An 18,703-nucleotide genomic window follows, 5' to 3' on the forward strand; every position below is an offset into this window, starting at 1 on the left:
ACCACAACAATTTTGATTCGCCCTGTATCATTTACCAAAATTTCATCTCTCCCGATTATCATAAGAATTTAGACTCACTCTGTATCAATGATACACATCAATAAATTTCATCTCACTTTTATATTTATATCACGACAGTGTAGTCTTACCCTATATCAATACTCCAAATTTCATCTCATTTTCATTACCGAATATCACAAAAATTTTGACTTATCCCGTATAAATAACCCGAATTTCATCTAACCTTTCCATATATTTCGAATAAAGCAACAGTTTAGTTTGACCCTATATCTTGAAACTTTTTAATTAATAGACAAAGACGTCCAATTAAAGTCTTTGTTAATGAACACGTGACTTTGACAAGTCGGCCATTTCGCTTTGGTGGCAAACAAAATATTTGTTCTTCGTTTGTTAACATGCCTATTACGTGTTTTAATTGTGATTTTTGTCATTGTTCTTTGTAAGTACTTCGACAAAATGAATCCAAGTGAAAATTATTTAATCTTAAACAGTGATGTGAAGTGCAATACCAGGAGATATCAGATGAAAACCGTTACTACAAGGTAGGACAAATCAATGGCAGTACTTGAAGTTTGTTTTTATTAAGATAATTCACCGTATTTATTTATCACATCTCGTACGTAGATTAGTTTGTCAAATTTGCAAAAATTACTTTTTTTTAATGATATATATATATATATATATATATATATATATATATATATATATATATATATATATATATATATATATATAAAATGACATCTGAAAACTTTCTACATAAAATTAATGTTTCAATTCACAAACCTGACAAAATCTGAGAACTAATAGGAATTAGTCAAGTAAATTATGACTTTTCTAAAAATATTCCCGATTAAAAAAACTTAAAAACTGTATTTGAATTTACATTTATATATATACTTCTTAAACATTTTCTTATTTAATATATTGTATTGTTATTTACGACCTCCATTTTCCTTTGTCATTTTCGTAATTCAATTTTCTACATCACGTAGTAATTAAAACCGTATAAACTATAAAAATTCCATGTTCAAACGATATTCTCCCATAAACCTGTCAAAAAACATGTCTGTTACCGAAATAACTTTTGAAGGTCATCCAATGTAATTTCCATTACTTTCTATTGAGGCGAGTTAATTGAAATTTATAATTTCTATGATATATCAAAAAAATGTGTTGTTATAAGAAAATATAATAACACAAACATCTTTAAATTTTAATAATTAAATTTAATACTTTCAATTAGTTTGTTCCTAAATATAAATCGTGATTCAATATTCTCCGTATATTTCATACATCACTTGTCTAACGAAAATATAACATTCCAACGGTGTTGTCAGATTTCCATAAAAAATCCTTCATATATGTTTCAAGTCACTAGCAGGTTGAGCAAACAACTTCGTAAAGTGAAATGTATTTTCATATTTTGTTTATACAACTAAATTTAATTGAAATAAATTTTATTAATAAAACAAAATGGAAAATTCCTTATTAAAATCATTCATTTCAGTTGAAAATCTTTGGTATTCATAGAAATGTTTTAATTATGGCAACTCTGCATTTCAGTTGTTACTACATTAAACAACGTTGCCTATAATATATCTTTTTACGTAGATATATGTATAAATTTTATTTATATGAAAATAATAGAGTAGAATTTTTTTCTTTTTTACCCCGATGGTATAAGTATACGCATTGTCTGTTGGTAAATGACTTCTACGGTGTATCAAAGCTGCTAATATAGCTCCTCCTCCATTAAATCTGTTTTATCTTTTTTAAAAAAAAATTAAAACAAAATATTCATTTCAACAATTTAATTCACACTACAAATATTTTTCGCAGATCTACTAACTTTCCATACATTATGAATTATTTTTATAAATTCTACGTCATTTTCTTCACGCCTTTTTAAAAATTCGACTTGGCAACACTGTGATTAAACAATAGATTCAAACATGATGTGCTGAATATTTCACATGCGTGAGAAGTGAGGTTAAACTCGTTCTTTCCATGATGTTTTTGAGCGATCTAATTTATTATGTGGACTCGTAGGGATTTATTAATAAAAACTATCCAACTATTACATTTAGTATAATACAAAATATATGTTACTTCAATTACGTGAACAAATTATTTTACATAATATTAATTTTAACGACTGGCTGTTTAAAGCACGTGTCCGTATTCATAGCCAAAAAAATTTCGAATAAAAATAAATCTCGCATGTGAAATAAAATCGGTATATACAAGGTAAATAAAAACATTTGTGTTATACAATAAGTGTATTTGGTATTATACACTAAGAAAAAACATTTTTAATCATATTTAAATTATAACTAGTTTACATGTGAATAGCTGAATAGGTACAACAGGAACAGGCCAATAAAACATGTATTAGAAAAGAAGATTTATTAAATAGAATTTTAACCAGCAAAATATTTTTCTACAGTTTCGAAACTTGTGTGTGGGATATTGAAATGTTATTGTCGAAAATTTCGATTATATTTCGGTCGAAATTTAAAAATAGACGTTGAACGAGAAGCGGTGAGCCAAATATTGAATTATGTATCGGCTATGACGTAAAATTGAATTTAAATATTCTCTTAAATTGTTTTCAAATCAATGCTATTTTCAAAATAAACACGAGATTGAATTCACAAAGGAAAACTGGACGTGATTTCAATACATTTAATCAAAAAATGAAAGAATTAGTATTCGATATATACGAGGTGTCCCAAAAGGGAGTTCACATTTGAAACGACATAATCCCATGGGAAAGGGGGCTCTCACGAAGGTCATTTATACATTACGTCACACGAATTCTAGGATATCAAAGACGTTAATAAGCTTAGTACCCCCCTATCTCCTGTAATGCAAAAAGTACTGTTATATATTGAAAACTTTTTGGACGATCCTCGTATACTAATAAAATATCGTATCCTTGACAACAATTTTTCGGTATTCAGTTACTCATATGAGCGTGTTGCGGCCTTCCTCGGAAATAGGACAAACCGTCTATTTTCGTGACATTCTTGGATGATACAAGTTTTAAAAAAAAACAACATTCAATGGGGGTTTTTCAAAAAATTATTCATCCTGATTAAAAATTGATGCGAACTATTAAAAAAATCGAACGGTTACGAAAAGAAAGTAAACATTAGAAGAAAAAAAAAATCTTCCACGAAAGGCATGAGAGAGAGGCTTCAGTAGGGCGCCCCCATCACGTCAAGTTTACGTGGGCGTTTCAACGTAGCCTTGGACGCCTAACGACGCTCCCGACGCTCTCTGAAACGCAGTCAGTGCCGAACATCCTCAGTCGCAGATTTCGACTCACTTAAAACGCCACTTAGGTCAGTACCAGACAATTTTTATAATAAAAAAAAGTGATTTAACAGTGTAGTTATTTTTTAAATAATCAAAAAGGTTATTCGTAAGTATGCGTGACATAATTTCAGTGAGGTAGCCTTATTTTTTTTATAAAATATGTTTATGTAATCGACCAAATTCTATTTTTAAAACGAAGCTTTCGTGTATTCTCCAGATACGGTTTGGGATATCGGATCAGCTTTTTTCGAATTATCTATTTCATTTTAAGCGAAAATAAAGTTTTATTTTCTATATAATTCGATAAAAGTTACTATTTTTTTATATTTTCAATCATATTTTATTCATTACCCAAAACATTTCCCTATGTTTTTCATTCAAACGTCATACATTATCTTCTGCAATAAATTTCGAGGCCTTTTACACTTTCGGTATCCATCCAATGCTGTTTATACCATATTAACTTTATTTATAAAATTTAATCTAATTTCTTCTTCTTTTTTAATACAAAATTAATGATCATATAAATACCTTCAATTCGAGCATTTCTTTTTATAGAAAATTCACGATTTCGCGTATTTATTTAAAATTAGAATTACATTGACGTAACTAATAATTTAAACAGATGTATACATACGATATAAGATGATCCCTATTATGCAATCAAGGTTAAAAAGATATTTGTGTTATTTGAAAGTGACCTCATTTAGACAAATGAAAAATTCATAAACTATTTAAAAGTAGATTTCTTCTAAATGTCAACATTCACGTACTGCAATTGTTGCTTCATTTATCTTCGTATAGATGTCTCTGATGATGCTATTGACATTTGAAATTAAACAAAAATCATTTCAAATAAAATTCTCATTTAAATATGCTTCCAATACGGCTAAATATATTCAATATGTTCAATTCTGATCACTCAAGTTACTACTTGTAGATAATACGAATACCACATGTGTGTAGATCGTCTGTTCTAAATTTGAAAATCTATTTTCGGTGATTGGCATAACATGTCCCACATTAGTTAGCATTTATAACGAATTTAATATCAACACATCGAAATTCTCATAAAAACCAACCATAAAAAGCAATTTATTTATATGCTTTTTTATTTAAAACTTCGGCTTCTACCTTAATAGTACATTAAACTTATATCTCGCAGTTTGGTAATTAATCTGTACGTTTCATTGGACGAACTAACAAAATTATAGTATGAGAAGCCGTGTTACCAATAGTCACTGATTAAATATTGAAATGTAATGTAAAAGAGAACTTTTTGAGGTGTTTTAAATATTATTGCGGTATTTTTAAATATGATCAACAATTTTACTCCACGCTGTACATATGTATGTTTATTGAAATTGTTTAGATGGAAAATTACTGCTAGTAACATAAAACAGAGTTCATCTTCAATGAATTCGTCACAACAAAAATCTGGAGCTCACCTTGATCTAAGAAAACGTATCGGTCAACAGAAATAACTTTAACTGCTGTTTAGTGGGTGGTAATTCATGTGCGAGTGGGCCACAAAAACGAGTAACGTCACCAAGATTCGCGGGAGGGGTATATCGAAAATAGAGCACTCAAAAAATTTGATCGAGCCAAATTAGTAGAAAAAATACCATGTTACAAGCCTCAGAAATATCAGCGTTACTCGTTTATTTACTGGGTATAGTATTCGTTGGAGTTTATTTAGCCGTTATATCTAATTGAATCCAAAGGCAAGGTTTTTGTTGTTAGATGTCGTATTGTGAGGTTAAAAATAGGATGGGTCACGAAATCGAGACTTAACAAGTTGTTTTTACTATAAATACCTACTGAATACTGTCACTAGCACTTTGAATAGATTCACTAATTAGAATATAAATTTGGCAACCGCGTTCTATATTTTATAGAGGATTGTGGCCAAGTTTATCATATATATATTTGATATTTCGTAAGAAACAAAATTAAAATAAGAAATAATACACCGAATTTATATAAAACGATAGTTATTACTACATATAAATAATTTACCTTTAATGCATTGTTTTATATGCAGATAATTCACGTTCTTAATGTTTAACACTGTATACATATAATCACATCACTTTTAAACAAAAATTATGAAGTATAAATACGTAAAGTCCATTAAAAAATTATTTATTTACGTTTAATTTAGTTACGATAACATAATAACCTAACCCTGTGTATATTTCAACTAAAAAATTGATACGAAAATGAATTTTCACTTTTTAAACTCAAATTTTAGCAATTTATGTTTTTTAATACAGAATTTGTACAAAAATTATTTGATATTTCAATAATAAAGAATTAATTAATGTCAAAAGTCATTCTTCTTTTTTACGCGAAAGTGTCTTTGTCATTTGGGTACAACTAATTAAAGGTTGTATTGTATATAGGGACGAACGACCGATAAGACCGAATCGAGATACGAGTTAAACGCCGTACAATGTCTTTCAAAGAACATTTGGAAATGATCAGTCTCAATGAGACTCCATCGAAGAAAGCCAAATTCTGGCAGTCCTTCGTCAGATCCTTAAAAGGTTAGTGATGCAACTATCGTTTAATAGATGGCGCGACGCGGTTCAGACGACATATTTAATCCATTTATCCAAATGGATTTTTGTTTTTATATTTTTTTCAGGATCCGACGATTTAAGGGCTACCGATTCAGTCCATTCCCGCAGGGGTATCTTCCGTCCCATAAGCGACATACCAGAAGTATCATCCTCTTGGCCATTCACCAAATCTATCTTCGACGAACCCAGCGCTGCCGCCGAACGTATCCACGTTCCCGGCTACAGATACGATCCGTTACACAGAGATACCTACGGTTATTCGCCGAGGCCAATTTTTCCACACAACTACGGTTCTTTAGACAGATACCGGCCCGGTAGGTTCGAATACAAGCATTAGAAATCGCAACTGAAAGTCGTTCTCTCAGTATTTTATGTTTATCTGCCACTTAAAGTGCCTTTATGGACATTTTAATAGCTTTTAGAGTCCAAGCACGGGTCCTTGCACCAAATCGCGCTCCATTTCAAAATGTTTCTTTCACCTTTACCCGTGCAATACTTAAATTGACGTCTGTATATTTTTTTTTGTTGATATTTGATAATATTTTACGTGTTGTATATCATTAATGTATAATAAAAAAAATTTAAAATAATTTGTTGGTGTGCGCGCGCCCCTGCAAAAGCTTGAGCTACTCCGTAACATTTAATTGACACATTACAAATCAATCATTTGCGTTTTTTCACTGTTAATAATATTATTTTAATGTATTATATCGAATGGAGAATGTCGAAACTGATGAAAATACTATGAGATTCGAAAAATAAATGTAAACTTTTTAAATACCCCGTATATCGTGAGTTTTCAATAAAGATTTGGAAAAATTTAACATAAATTAGCACGTTCGTGACTTGAACTATCATTTAAATCAACAGAATCGTGTTTAAATCGTGTAAATTTCGATACAGCAAATGCAAACTTTTTAAATACCCCGTATATCGTGAGTTTTCGATAAAAATTTGAAAGGATTTAACACAAATTAGCACGTTCGTGACTTGAACTATCATTTAAATCAACAGAATCGTGTTTAAATCGTGTAAATTTCAATACAGCAAATGCAAACTTTTTAAATACCCCGTATATCGTGAGTTTTCGATAAAAATTTGAAAGGATTTAACACAAATTAGCACGTTCGTGACTTGAACTATCATTTAAATCAACAGAATCGTGTTTAAATCGTGTAAATTTCGATACAGCAAATGCAAACTTTTTAAATACCCCGTATATCGTGAGTTTTCGATAAAAATTTGAAAGGATTTAACACAAATTAGCACGTTCGTGACTTGAACTATCATTTAAATCAACAGAATCGTGTTTAAATCGTGTAAATTTCAATACAGCAAATGCAAACTTTTTATATACCCCGAATATCGTGAGTTTTCGATAAAAATTTGAAAGGATTTAACACAAATTAGCACGTTCGTGACTTGAACTATCATTTAAATCAACAGAATCGTGTTTAAATCGTGTAAATTTCAATACAGCAAATGCAAACTTTTTATATACCCCGAATATCGTGAGTTTTCGATAAAAATTTGAAAGGATTTTACACAAATTAGCACGTTCGTGACTTGAACTATCATTTAAATCAACAGAATCGTGTTTAAATCGTGTAAATTTCGATGCAGCAAATGCAAACTTTTTAAATACCCCGTATATCGTGAGTTTTCGATAAAAATTTGAAAGGATTTAACACAAATTAGCACGTTCGTGACTTGAACTATCATTTAAATCAACAGAATCGTGTTTAAATCGTGTAAATTTCAATACAGCAAATGCAAACTTTTTAAATACCCCGTATATCGTGAGTTTTCGATAAAAATTTGAAAGGATTTAACACAAATTAGCACGTTCGTGACTTGAACTATCATTTAAATCAACAGAATCGTGTTTAAATCGTGTAAATTTCAATACAGCAAATGCAAACTTTTTAAATACCCCGTATATCGTGAGTTTTCGATAAAAATTTGAAAGGGTTTAACACAAATTAGCACGTTCGTGCCTTGAACTATCATTTAAATCAACAGAATCGTGTTTAAATCGTGTAAATTTCAATACAGCAAATGCAAACTTTTTAAATACCCCGTATATCGTGAGTTTTCGATAAAAATTTGAAAGGATTTAACACAAATTAGCACGTTCGTGACTTGAACTATCATTTAAATCAACAGAATCGTGTTTAAATCGTGTAAATTTCAATACAGCAAATGCAAACTTTTTAAATACCCCGTATATCGTGAGTTTTCGATAAAAATTTGAAAGGATTTAACACAAATTAGCACGTTCGTGACTTGAACTATCATTTAAATCAACAGAATCGTGTTTAAATCGTGTAAATTTCAATACAGCAAATGCAAACTTTTTAAATACCCCGTATATCGTGAGTTTTCGATAAAAATTTGAAAGGATTTTATACAAATTAGCTCGTTTCTATCTTAAACTATCATTTAAATCCATAGGATCGTGTTTAAATTTCAATACAGCAAATGTAAACTTTTTAAATACCCCGTATATCGTATTTTTTCAATAAACATTTGAAAGGATTTAATACAAATTGGATCATTCTTGACTTAAATTATCATTTAAATCCACAGGATCGTGTTTAAATCGTGTTCACTTTAATACAACTCACTATAAAGTTTTTTTTTTAATTATTTCAAAGTTCTTGTAAATTTTTTACAGTTTATTCAATATTCGTTGCGTATCATCGCAATAACAGAAATACCTTATTAACTATAGCTATCGTTTAGTAGAGGGCGCGCAATGTTAAAAATAACGCCCATATTGTTCAATTCGATTATAGAATTAATTAATATATCCAATTGTATAATAATAAAAAAATATTTTTCGAATGACTCATCACCTCAAATAAAGAACAACTTTAATTAGGAATGATTCATTAATAGAACAGCTGTTCAGTAATTGGGAATCGTGATGTCATTATCGAGTGGAGAAAATTTCAACAAAATACGTTCGCTAAAAAATGGCTATTACGTCTTATAAATTTAATTTCGTTCAACTAATTTTAAAACCGAGATAATAAAGAAGTAAAATAAAAATATGAAATACAAAAATTAATCGTATTTTTAATAAAAAAAAATATTTTGAAACAAGCGAAATAGTGGGAATGATACGTATATACGGGGGAGCTTCTAAGCAAGGAGAGTGTGTGTGTAAGAGAGAGAGAGAGAGAGAGAGAGAGAATTTAGTGGCGCGTGATATTGACACAATAGACTACACTGAAAAAAAGTTTTTATACATACGACGTATATGTAAATACTCAAATTTCACTTTTATGTCATTATAATTTTGTTTAAATGTGTATTTTGACTGGAAATCATTCGTAATATACGAGGATAGTTTAATTTGAGATATAATTATCGCAATAATTCCGCCATGTTTTTTTTTTCAAGTCACCTGTCAAAATTTTAAATAAATTTGACATATTAGATTCATTGTATGTATCAGTTATCGGGTAAATACGAAAAAAAGTCACGAATTAATTATTATTACGTGAAAAATTCGTTTATTTATGTTTTCTCGGTGTATTTAAGTTTTTTTTCGAGTATATATGTTATACGACGTTCGAGCAGCTAGCAACGAAAACAAAACCGCGTAATTCATCTTAAATACGCAAATAATTTGATCAGGCACCTCCGGCGGACTAAATTTATACGGTTACACTTCGCGCGAATTGCGAAAAATTTTCGAAGGTCATCCAAAAATATCGCGCCCGATATTTTTTCACTATTTATACGATACCAAACCGCTCGAGTCGAAGTATTCCGTTCCGAACATGCGTCCATGTAAGTCTATTTATATAATCGATACTCGGATATAAATTTAATAGCGAAAATAATACAGTGCGCGCTATCTATCGTTCAATAGACGAACTAATCCTAATCAAATGATTGAAATTGTCATTTTGTTTAATAGCATAAATCCATGGCTTACTTAACCTAATTGTTTGCTCCAGCGTTTGCCAGGGCGTACCACGATTATTTTTTCCCTACCCGGATGCATTTCGAGCGTTTATTTTTCTCGGTGTAACGATTTTTCCTTTTAAATATAACCGAGGGAAGTGATTGGTCGCCTTGGAGGTAAGAAAAACGCTTCGCTTTTACCTTTTTAACGTAGTATCGGCTTTACTAATTTTACAAATTAGTCCAATAATTAACTATTTAATTATTCGATATTAAAATTTTTACCGTGTGTATTGATTAGCTTTCCATATAACGAAACCGAAGCCTTTCGACGCCGATGAAGCTTGGAGGCACCACGTAGATCGCGTTAAAGGTCGCGAACCGTCGCAATGGCCCAGTTCGATCTTCCACACCACTTACCCGTTTTCTCGTTATCCGCTTTATTTGGTCTACAGTAAAAGACCGTCTCCGGCGGCCGAAAAGTACGATCCCCACCGATCTTGGTTGGACCATTTGGATCGTCTAGCCGAATTAGATAAATTGTATCCGACGTTGTGGCCTTCGATCGGAACCAAATCTCCGACGCCGATCAAAGTAATATTACTTCGAAAACGAATTTAATCGCCATTTTTATATATCGATTGATTTCAGGCTGGCGAATTCGCTCCACGTCCTTCGGAAGTGGCTTTCAATTACGCCGGTCAACCGATCTACAGCCGCGGAGGGTTGTATCCAAGTAAGCGTCTTATCGACGACCTTTTTAACCCCTCTCCGAGCCTACCCGTTTCCGCCGTATCTCGCGACCCATTTTGGTGGGATTCGCCATTAAAACCCGCCTCCGCGTACACGCCTTTCGGCAAATCCCCGTTCTACCTTCGCGATTCTTACCTTTCCCCAGTCAAGAGGACGTTCCTGTGGGACAAACACCCCATCAGGCCGTTCGGTAAGTCCCATTACTAACCAAACGATTCCCGTTTGAATCGGTTTCGAGGAAATTCCATCGTTCGCCCATCCGAATAATACTTGTTGATATTTAATTTGATATACACTGAGAAAAGTGTAGGTGTTGATTTTTATTTGAATTGAAACGAACGTTACATTTTTTTTAGTGTAATTTTGAAGGTTTTTAAAACGTTTTTTAATACTTGTCAATTATTTCAAATCGTATTAATTTGAAAATATTGAAAACTATGAAAGATTTTTCCCTGTAAGTCTTAAATTTGTATAAAAACTCATTATTATAAGTTCTAGATTCAAAAAAACCAATAATAATTGTGTACAACTTTTATTTGAAACATTTTTTTCAGTGTATGAATTAATTTACGTCAAAAAGACTGACTAAATATACATTACAAGTCCTATAACTTGAATTAAATTAGAAAAATATGAGAAATTATGAAAGACTGGTTGATTTAAGTCCTAAAATCGTGAGGCACTTTGATTATTACAAGTTCTATATCATTATAAATGTATGGAGAAAGTGGAAACTTCCTTAATTCGTAAAAATGACATACAAGTATTATTTGAATTATTTTTTTTTCGATATTTCAATTACTTTTGAAAAAAATGTACTAAATACGTCCTAAACTGATAAAAGTCTTTTTTTATAAGTATTAAATTGGGGAAATATGGAAAATTATACGATAATTATGCATATAAGTCCTAAATTTTTGAGGGAAACTCATTATAGCGAGTCTTGGATTTGAAAAAAAAATCATAATTATAAACAACTTTTATTTGAAACATTTTTTTCAGTGTATGAATTAATTTACGTCAAAAAGACTGACTAAATATACATTATAAGTCCTATAACTTGGATTAAATTAGAAAAATATGAGAAATTATGAAAGACTGGTTGATTTAAGTCCTAAAATCGTGAGGCACTTTGATTATTACAAGTCCTATATCATTATAAATGTATGGAGAGAGTGGAAACTTCCTTAATTCGTAAAAATATGGAAAATTTGTATTAATATGACGTACAAGTATTATTTGAATGATTTTTTTTTCGACAATTCAATTACTTTGGAAAAAAATGTACTGAATACGTCCTAAACTGATAAAAGTCTTTTTTTATAAGTATTAAATTGGGGAAATATGGAAAATTATACGATAATTATGCATATAAGTCCTAAATTTTTGAGGGAAACTCATTATAGTGAGTCTTAGATTTGAAAAAAAATCATAATTATATACAAATTTTATTTGAAACATTTTTTTCAGTGTATGAATTAATTTACGTCAAAAAGACTGACTAAATATACATTATAAGTCCTATAACTTGGATTAAATTAGAAAAATATGAGAAATTATGAAAGACTGGTTGATTTAAGTCCTAAAATCGTGAGGCACTTTGATTATTACAAGTCTTATATCATTATAAATGTATGGAGAAAGTGGAAACTTCCTTAATTCGTAAAAATATGAAAAATTTATATTAATATGACGTACAAGTATTATTTGAATGATTTTTTTTTCGACAATTCAATTACTTTGGAAAAAAATGTACTGAATACGTCCTAAACTGATAAAAGTCTTTTTTTATAAGTATTAAATTGGGGAAATATGGAAAATTATACGATAATTATGCATATAAGTCCTAAATTTATGAAGGGAACTCGTTATAGTGAGTCTTAGATTTGAAAAAAAATCATAATTATATACAAATTTTATTTGAAACATTTTTTTCAGTGTATGAATTAATTTACGTCAAAAAGTCTAACTAAAAACACACAAAACGTATCGAAAAGTCTTTGTAAGTCCTATAAATTTGATTAAATTAGGAAAATATGAGAAACTATAAAAGATTTGTTGATATAAATCCTAAAACCACGAGGAATATTGTTTATTACAAGTCCTATATCATTCTGAATGTATGGAAGGATTTAAAACTTTCTAAATACGTGAAAAATGAAAAAAATTGTATTAATGTGACGTATAAATATCAATTGAATTTTTTTTTTCAAAATTTCATTTACTTTGGAACAAAAAAATGTACTAAATACGTCCTAAACTTATTAGAACTTTCTTTATAAGTATTAACTGAATTAAATTGGGAAATTTTGCAACAATTGTGCATATAAGTCCTAAAATTATGAAGAAAACTCATTATTGTGAGACCTAAAATCTGTATCAAGTGAAAAATATTCTCCAAGAACCAAATAAGACGATAAAGTCTAATTTTATATATTTTTTAGTAGCTAAAAATATTGTAGCGCAGAAAGATGTAACTAAATTCGTTCTAAAATAATTATAAGTATTCTTTTGAGTCCTACAAAATGAAAAAAATATGAAAAATTAAGTGAAATATCTCTCAAGTCCTAAAAAACTTTCCAAAATCGTCCTAATTAGTATTAAATCAAATTCATAAGTCTTTTTAACTCATTATAAAAGACTGAATTCATTGATAATTCATAATTAGTATTATTTTGATGGGATGGTTTTTTAAAAGTATTTTTTTTTATACATTTCATACAAATATAATTATACTAATTTTTTCCCAGTTTTTTTTTGAAAAGGATGGCGGTTATTTTGGTAAAATTCCAATTTTTTTTATTACTGTTTATTTAGATTAGAGCTAGTCTAGTGTAATTTAACAATCCTTGATTATATTTCATCCAAACACTAAATTTCGTGTACCAAAAATTCAAACAGAACGTGAATATTTTGGTTACTTACTCTTCCCCTTCCACAATTCCATTTTTATTTCACTCTATAAAGTTTATATAATTTCACTATATTTTGTAATCGTAATCTTATTTTATTTCGTTAATTTTTAACAGTGTAGTTAACTGTCAAGTTAGGCGTATATTAGCGACTAAATATTCCGTCTATTTCTTAAGTAGATTATTTTATTTCTACTAGATAGGCAACCAAATCAACATAGTTGTATTAATAATCATCTATATGCACATTTTATTTTATCAACAATCTATTTATAATTAATTATTTATATCGATTACGATTACAATTATTATTTTTATTATTTGTGACGGTATTTTTCGTCTTTACAGCTGCCGTTTACTAAGTGGAAAGAATATAAAAAGAATGACTTAATGAGGAAAGATCATTGACCTTATTAAGCGACTGACTGGACATATTATAACATTGAAACATTTGTTTGCAACTTATGTTTCAAATAAGTGTTCATTTTAACAAAAAAAAAATATATAAATCCGTTATACAACAATATAAAATATAAAACAGTGCCTTAAATTATACAAAATAATATTACGCAAAGGAAAAAAAATGTTACATGTAATTAATGTTTGTAACTGACACTCTAGGACGATCGGTACTGACTAAAAACGTGTCTCGCATTCCATCGAAATATATCCTCAAGACCGTCCCACAGTGCGGAACATTTTAAAATTGTAATTGGTTTTACTTTTTTTTTGGTAATAATACATAATACATAGCTTTACCAATTAATCGAATTTTATTCTTCCTTACATTAATCCCCCCCTGTAGGTTAATAAATAATCAATCAAACTAATCATAATACGTTCTCCAGTGTTGCCAGATTTTTTCTAATAACTGTCCTCCCACTGAAATATAAAAAATCTTAATAGTAGTGACGTGTCCAGAATTTTCCTAGTGGGGGAGGGGATGGATATAAGTCCACGAAACCTCCGGGGGGTCTAAAAGGGTTCAAAATGTTTTTAAATGGTGTTGATCTAGATCTTCAGAGAGTGCTATATGTGAAATGGATTGGAATGGAAATACATTTTCCCTGAAATAATACGAATTTGAATAAAAACCTTTAGTACTGAAAATTTTGGTACAAAATAAAAGTTAATCATTCAATTTGGCAACACTGCTCTTCGTGTACAACATCATATATTAGTTGTTTCATAGAGTTAATATTAAAGATGGAGAGAACGTTCGGTAAGTATAATAATAAGTATTATAATCATATTTGTTCATGAACATACATCTCATAATTCCATTTCATCCTAAATATTATATATTTTCCGTAAATTTTATAATAATAATCGTTTTTATTCGCTTTGTTCCCATATAAATTGAAATAAAACTTTCTGTTTAATTTGTTTTGTTAATTTTTAACCGTGTAGTCAACTAAAATTGACAAGTTAGGCGTTTATTAGCGACTAAATATCGCTCTAGAAAACTATTTTATTTCTACTAGGTAGGCAACCATATCAACATAGTTGTAAAAATATATGTGAAAAACGTATTTGTTATTATGAAATGAAACAAAAATATAGTTTTGTTAACTACTTTATTTCTTTTAAAGTATTTGACACATTTCCGTATGAAGCTAAACATATTTGCAATGCCTCTTGTGCTAAATGTGTTTCTTTATGTGGAGGGCAGGATACACTAAAAAAAATAATTATCACAAATATTCATTAGTAATATCGTATTCCCTTACTTATGAAAAGTATCCAATGCTTCATAAAATACTCCAACGGCTTTGTCTATTTGTTGGGATTGCATCAAGTTGAAACCAATTTTATACTGTTCTTCACAATATTTGAACAAACGAATCCTTTCGTCTAAATTTACCAAATTTTTACACTTTGGACAATTCAACGGGTTACTTGAAACTGGTAGAGTGAATATATTTGAACAATTTTCAGTAGGACATCTAAATTCATAGTGAAAATAACTATACTAACTATAACGATAATTATAATTAAATAAAATCTAGTTATTATAAAAAGTAAATACGGACCTGTTCCGTTTACTTATAAATGACATTAACCTTAATGTCATTTCACACGAGTATAGTTTATTTTGTATTCCGAAGTACACCAGTGTTACACTGGACTATTCCTAACCTCTTCTTATGTAATAAGTTGCACTGTTATTAATATTTTGAAACAATTTTATTGTTGCGAATATTCCTTACCTAATTTGTTGACTTAAATCGTCCATTCCTCTGCCGATTTGTGGCCAATTATACGTACAAGCATTACACTCGCATTGAAACCAATATCTAGAAGATAAAATCCTTTGTCGATCTTTTAACTCTTTTCTACTACAAATCGGACCGTAATTTTCAGCTACAATTTCGTTCGGTGCAAGAGGTCTTAATGATTTTATTACAATATACTTTCCAACAAAATATCTAAAATAAATTGAAATCAAATCGATCACCTCATTTTATCTATTGTTACCTCGTAACTGCGGGATAACAATCGTGGTTGAACAAGGCCACCGTGGGATACAAAGCGACGCCTATGTATGAAAGTTTCGACATTTTAAGGTTATAATCTTGTGTAGTTAATTGTTCGAATATTTCGTGTGCGTTGAATTGTAACATTTGTAAGTTGAATAATAAATATTCTCCAATTAAAAATTCTTCTTCAGTAGGCACAACTGGAAATGTATCAAATTTTATTCATATAACTTAAAATAAAATAACATTTAATACCGTTATTTCCGGGAGTATTGAAATATCCGCATTTCTGAAGACACCTTAGTAAAAATGCAGCCATTAAAGTTCGTTGTAAAAAATCTTCTCCGTTTCTTTTATTACTATTCGTACACAGAGAAAAAAACTTCTCTTTTTGTTTATTTTTATAAATTTCCAAGCAATTTTGAAGGTTTTGTTGAGTTATAATTCTCAAAGCCGAATGTGATAGAACACTCATACCAGAACCAATAAGTAGATCTAAATATTTACATTCGTACTTGTGGTAAGTAGATAAAGCTTCATCTCTACAAATTGTATTACAAAAAGCTACATTTGAACAATCTGGACAAGCCACAGGAGCCTGTAACCTAAAATACCAAACGATTCAATTTAAATCCATTACGATATTTTTATAAAATTTTTACCTAGTGAAACAGCTGTGGCAATGCGTACCGAACATTTCTGGTAGTAAACAAGCCACATAAGGCGGTTCAACAACTAGAGTTTCACCGGTTTTAATTGATTCGTTAGCAACAATGAATCTTCCCAATTGGTCTGTACTTTTTACAGACAGTTTTTTGGAGGCGCATGGAAATTCTTTGTTATTTTTATCTTCTACATTTGGAAGAACTAAAATTATGAATATGACAGGTCCATTGCAAACCATTTTGCTAATATTAGTAATTTTACTGTTTTTTATTCTAAAAAATCGAAAAATCGCCCTATTTCAATGAATTTGTTTTTATATTTACGTTTTAATGGTGGATTTACTAGAAAAAAGAAATGTATTAGTTTTTTTTGGTATTATTTATCATATTTTACTGCCATTGTTTTTATATTATGAATTTGCCTGTTTTTTGAAGTTTTTTTCATCTTGCTTACAGTTTATCTCAGAAATCCGTTTCTTTTGGATGTTTTTGATTTTTTTCTTTATTAATTGATTCTTTAGGAACATTCTTCTAAAATATGAGCTCGATATTTTTGAAAATGCGGTCTGTAGAGTTTTTTAAATTTTTGAAATTTTATTCATCTTTATCTCAACAATTGTGTTCTTCTGATTATTGTTGATCTTTCTCTTTATAAATCAGTCTTTAAAGAAGATTTTTCTAGAATATGAGCTTGATATTTTCGAAAATGCAGTCTGTAGAGTTTTTTAAACGATACATTGTTTTTGTTACACAACAAAGATTCTATACTATAATTATTTTGAGCTCTATGGCTCCATTTTAACATACCTTTTTCCATATTCGTCATTGCCGTTTCTACATTTTCTTTTCTGCTTTTTTCTAATTCTTCAATTTTTTCTTTCTTATCCATCAATTTTTCAGCTAAATCGAATGCCACTTTGGATTTCTTATCCTCTCGAAGGGCTTTATAGCACACCCCCATTTTCCAGTAAGCTTCAGCTTTAAATACATTAGGTAACCGTTCTTTTAATGCCAGTTGAACATCATTTAATGCCAAGGAATATTGTTTCAACCCCATTAGTACTTTACAACGACCCCACAGAGCAAGAGACAGTGATAATCCCGAATCGAATGAGCTACATTGCCCTGAAATATTGAATTAAATTTTTTTTAAAGACTCGATTAACACACTCACCAGTTCCAGGTGCTCTCATAACACTTTGACTGTAAAATATTAAAGATTTATTTAAATCGTTTTGTTCAAAAGCTGTTTCAGCTTCGAGTCTTTTTAACTGACTCACAGTGGCATCTTTCTTTCTATACACCTCTTGTACATTCGAAAGAATGTTTAGTCCAATTTCCTTGGTCTGCAAACGAATTCTGTGTATCAAAAATTTTTCAAAAGAGATCGGTTTTCAGTGAATATTATTTGGTAATACAATAAATAAATTAGGAATTAAGATTTGGTAAAACAATACCTCGTCGGCGGTATAAACAGCTCTTATCCTCTCACTGTCACTTTTCAATTTACCGAATTTTTTTTGAATCCACGTTTGACCCACACTTTGTTTAACAACTTCCACAAAATCCATGAAAAAACCGACGCTGTTCGTTTGTAGAGTTTTTTCACTGCACCTATTTCTGTAATCGTTATCACTGTATTCTGACATTTTTAAAATAAAAAAATATAGCTTCGATAAAAAAATATTTATATAACAAAGAGAACTAGCAGTGTGCTATTTTTATTTTTAATAAACCGGCGAAAACTATTTTTAGTAACCGTTAACGAAGGTATAAATAAAGCTGGTTCACTAAAGAGGTCGAAACCGAAATAAATTATTACCAAGCAAATATAAAAAAACTGTTTCATATAACTTAACTTATATTTATTTAACCAAATTTCTTCATATCTGATGATAAAAAGATAAATTTATGAGTTAAATTCATAAACTACCGTATAATTACACTCAAGTTTCGCGCCGTTAATTTACAATAAACAGTAGCTTCTGACAGATGTCATATTAGTAGTTCATTTACTCTTATCGAAGAAAAAATTACTCCCAACA

The 18,703-nt window shown here is 29.7% G+C and overlaps 2 protein-coding genes across 10 annotated transcripts; one reads left to right on the forward strand and one right to left on the reverse strand.

Annotated features, from left to right (window-relative positions):
• Nucleotides 1-505: 505 nt before the first annotated feature.
• On the forward strand, nucleotides 506-14,279 carry LOC130902723 (uncharacterized). 9 transcript variants are annotated; one of them, XM_057814980.1, is made up of 7 exons: nucleotides 506-563; nucleotides 2,988-3,371; nucleotides 5,751-5,894; nucleotides 5,996-6,244; nucleotides 10,150-10,442; nucleotides 10,500-10,791; nucleotides 13,862-14,279. In XM_057814980.1, exons 3-7 carry the CDS (start codon nucleotides 5,801-5,803, stop codon nucleotides 13,873-13,875), a joined length of 942 nt encoding a protein of 313 aa, XP_057670963.1. In that variant the 5' UTR covers nucleotides 506-563; nucleotides 2,988-3,371; nucleotides 5,751-5,800; the 3' UTR covers nucleotides 13,876-14,279. The 9 variants fall into 9 exon arrangements, with proteins under 9 accessions (XP_057670963.1, XP_057670966.1, XP_057670960.1 ...); XM_057814983.1 differs by lacking the exon at nucleotides 506-563 and having other exon boundaries at nucleotides 3,007-3,371; nucleotides 10,500-10,584; XM_057814981.1 differs by lacking the exon at nucleotides 506-563 and having other exon boundaries at nucleotides 3,321-3,451.
• A 794-nt stretch (nucleotides 14,280-15,073) lies between these two features.
• Nucleotides 15,074-18,655, reverse strand: LOC130902727 (SET and MYND domain-containing protein DDB_G0284059-like). Its single transcript, XM_057814988.1, has 9 exons — nucleotides 18,116-18,655; nucleotides 17,833-18,004; nucleotides 17,466-17,783; nucleotides 16,656-16,860; nucleotides 16,249-16,598; nucleotides 15,992-16,193; nucleotides 15,724-15,942; nucleotides 15,244-15,459; nucleotides 15,074-15,191 (listed from the first exon to the last, which is right to left on the reverse strand). Exons 1-9 carry the CDS (start codon nucleotides 18,305-18,307, stop codon nucleotides 15,086-15,088), a joined length of 1,980 nt encoding a protein of 659 aa, XP_057670971.1. The 5' UTR covers nucleotides 18,308-18,655; the 3' UTR covers nucleotides 15,074-15,085.
• Nucleotides 18,656-18,703: the final 48 nt, after the last annotated feature.

Source organism: Diorhabda carinulata, chromosome X (assembly GCF_026250575.1).
Source record: "Diorhabda carinulata isolate Delta chromosome X, icDioCari1.1, whole genome shotgun sequence".
Taxonomy (NCBI): domain Eukaryota; kingdom Metazoa; phylum Arthropoda; class Insecta; order Coleoptera; family Chrysomelidae; genus Diorhabda; species Diorhabda carinulata.

Coding starts and splice junctions, on each gene's coding strand:
- LOC130902723 (XM_057814977.1), top strand. CDS start 5,801: ATGTCTTTCAAAGAACATTTGGAAATGATCAGTCTCAATGAGACTCCA. Junction 6,245..10,149: donor TTTAGACAGATACCGGCCCG/GTAGGTTCGAAT, acceptor TGTATTGATTAG/CTTTCCATATAACGAAACCG. Junction 10,443..10,499: donor AATCTCCGACGCCGATCAAA/GTAATATTACTT, acceptor GATTGATTTCAG/GCTGGCGAATTCGCTCCACG.
- LOC130902727 (XM_057814988.1), bottom strand. CDS start 18,307: ATGTCAGAATACAGTGATAACGATTACAGAAATAGGTGCAGTGAAAAA. Junction 17,784..17,832: donor TATGAGAGCACCTGGAACTG/GTGAGTGTGTTA, acceptor TCAATATTTCAG/GGCAATGTAGCTCATTCGAT. Junction 15,192..15,243: donor GCATTGGATACTTTTCATAA/GTAAGGGAATAC, acceptor TATTTTTTTTAG/TGTATCCTGCCCTCCACATA.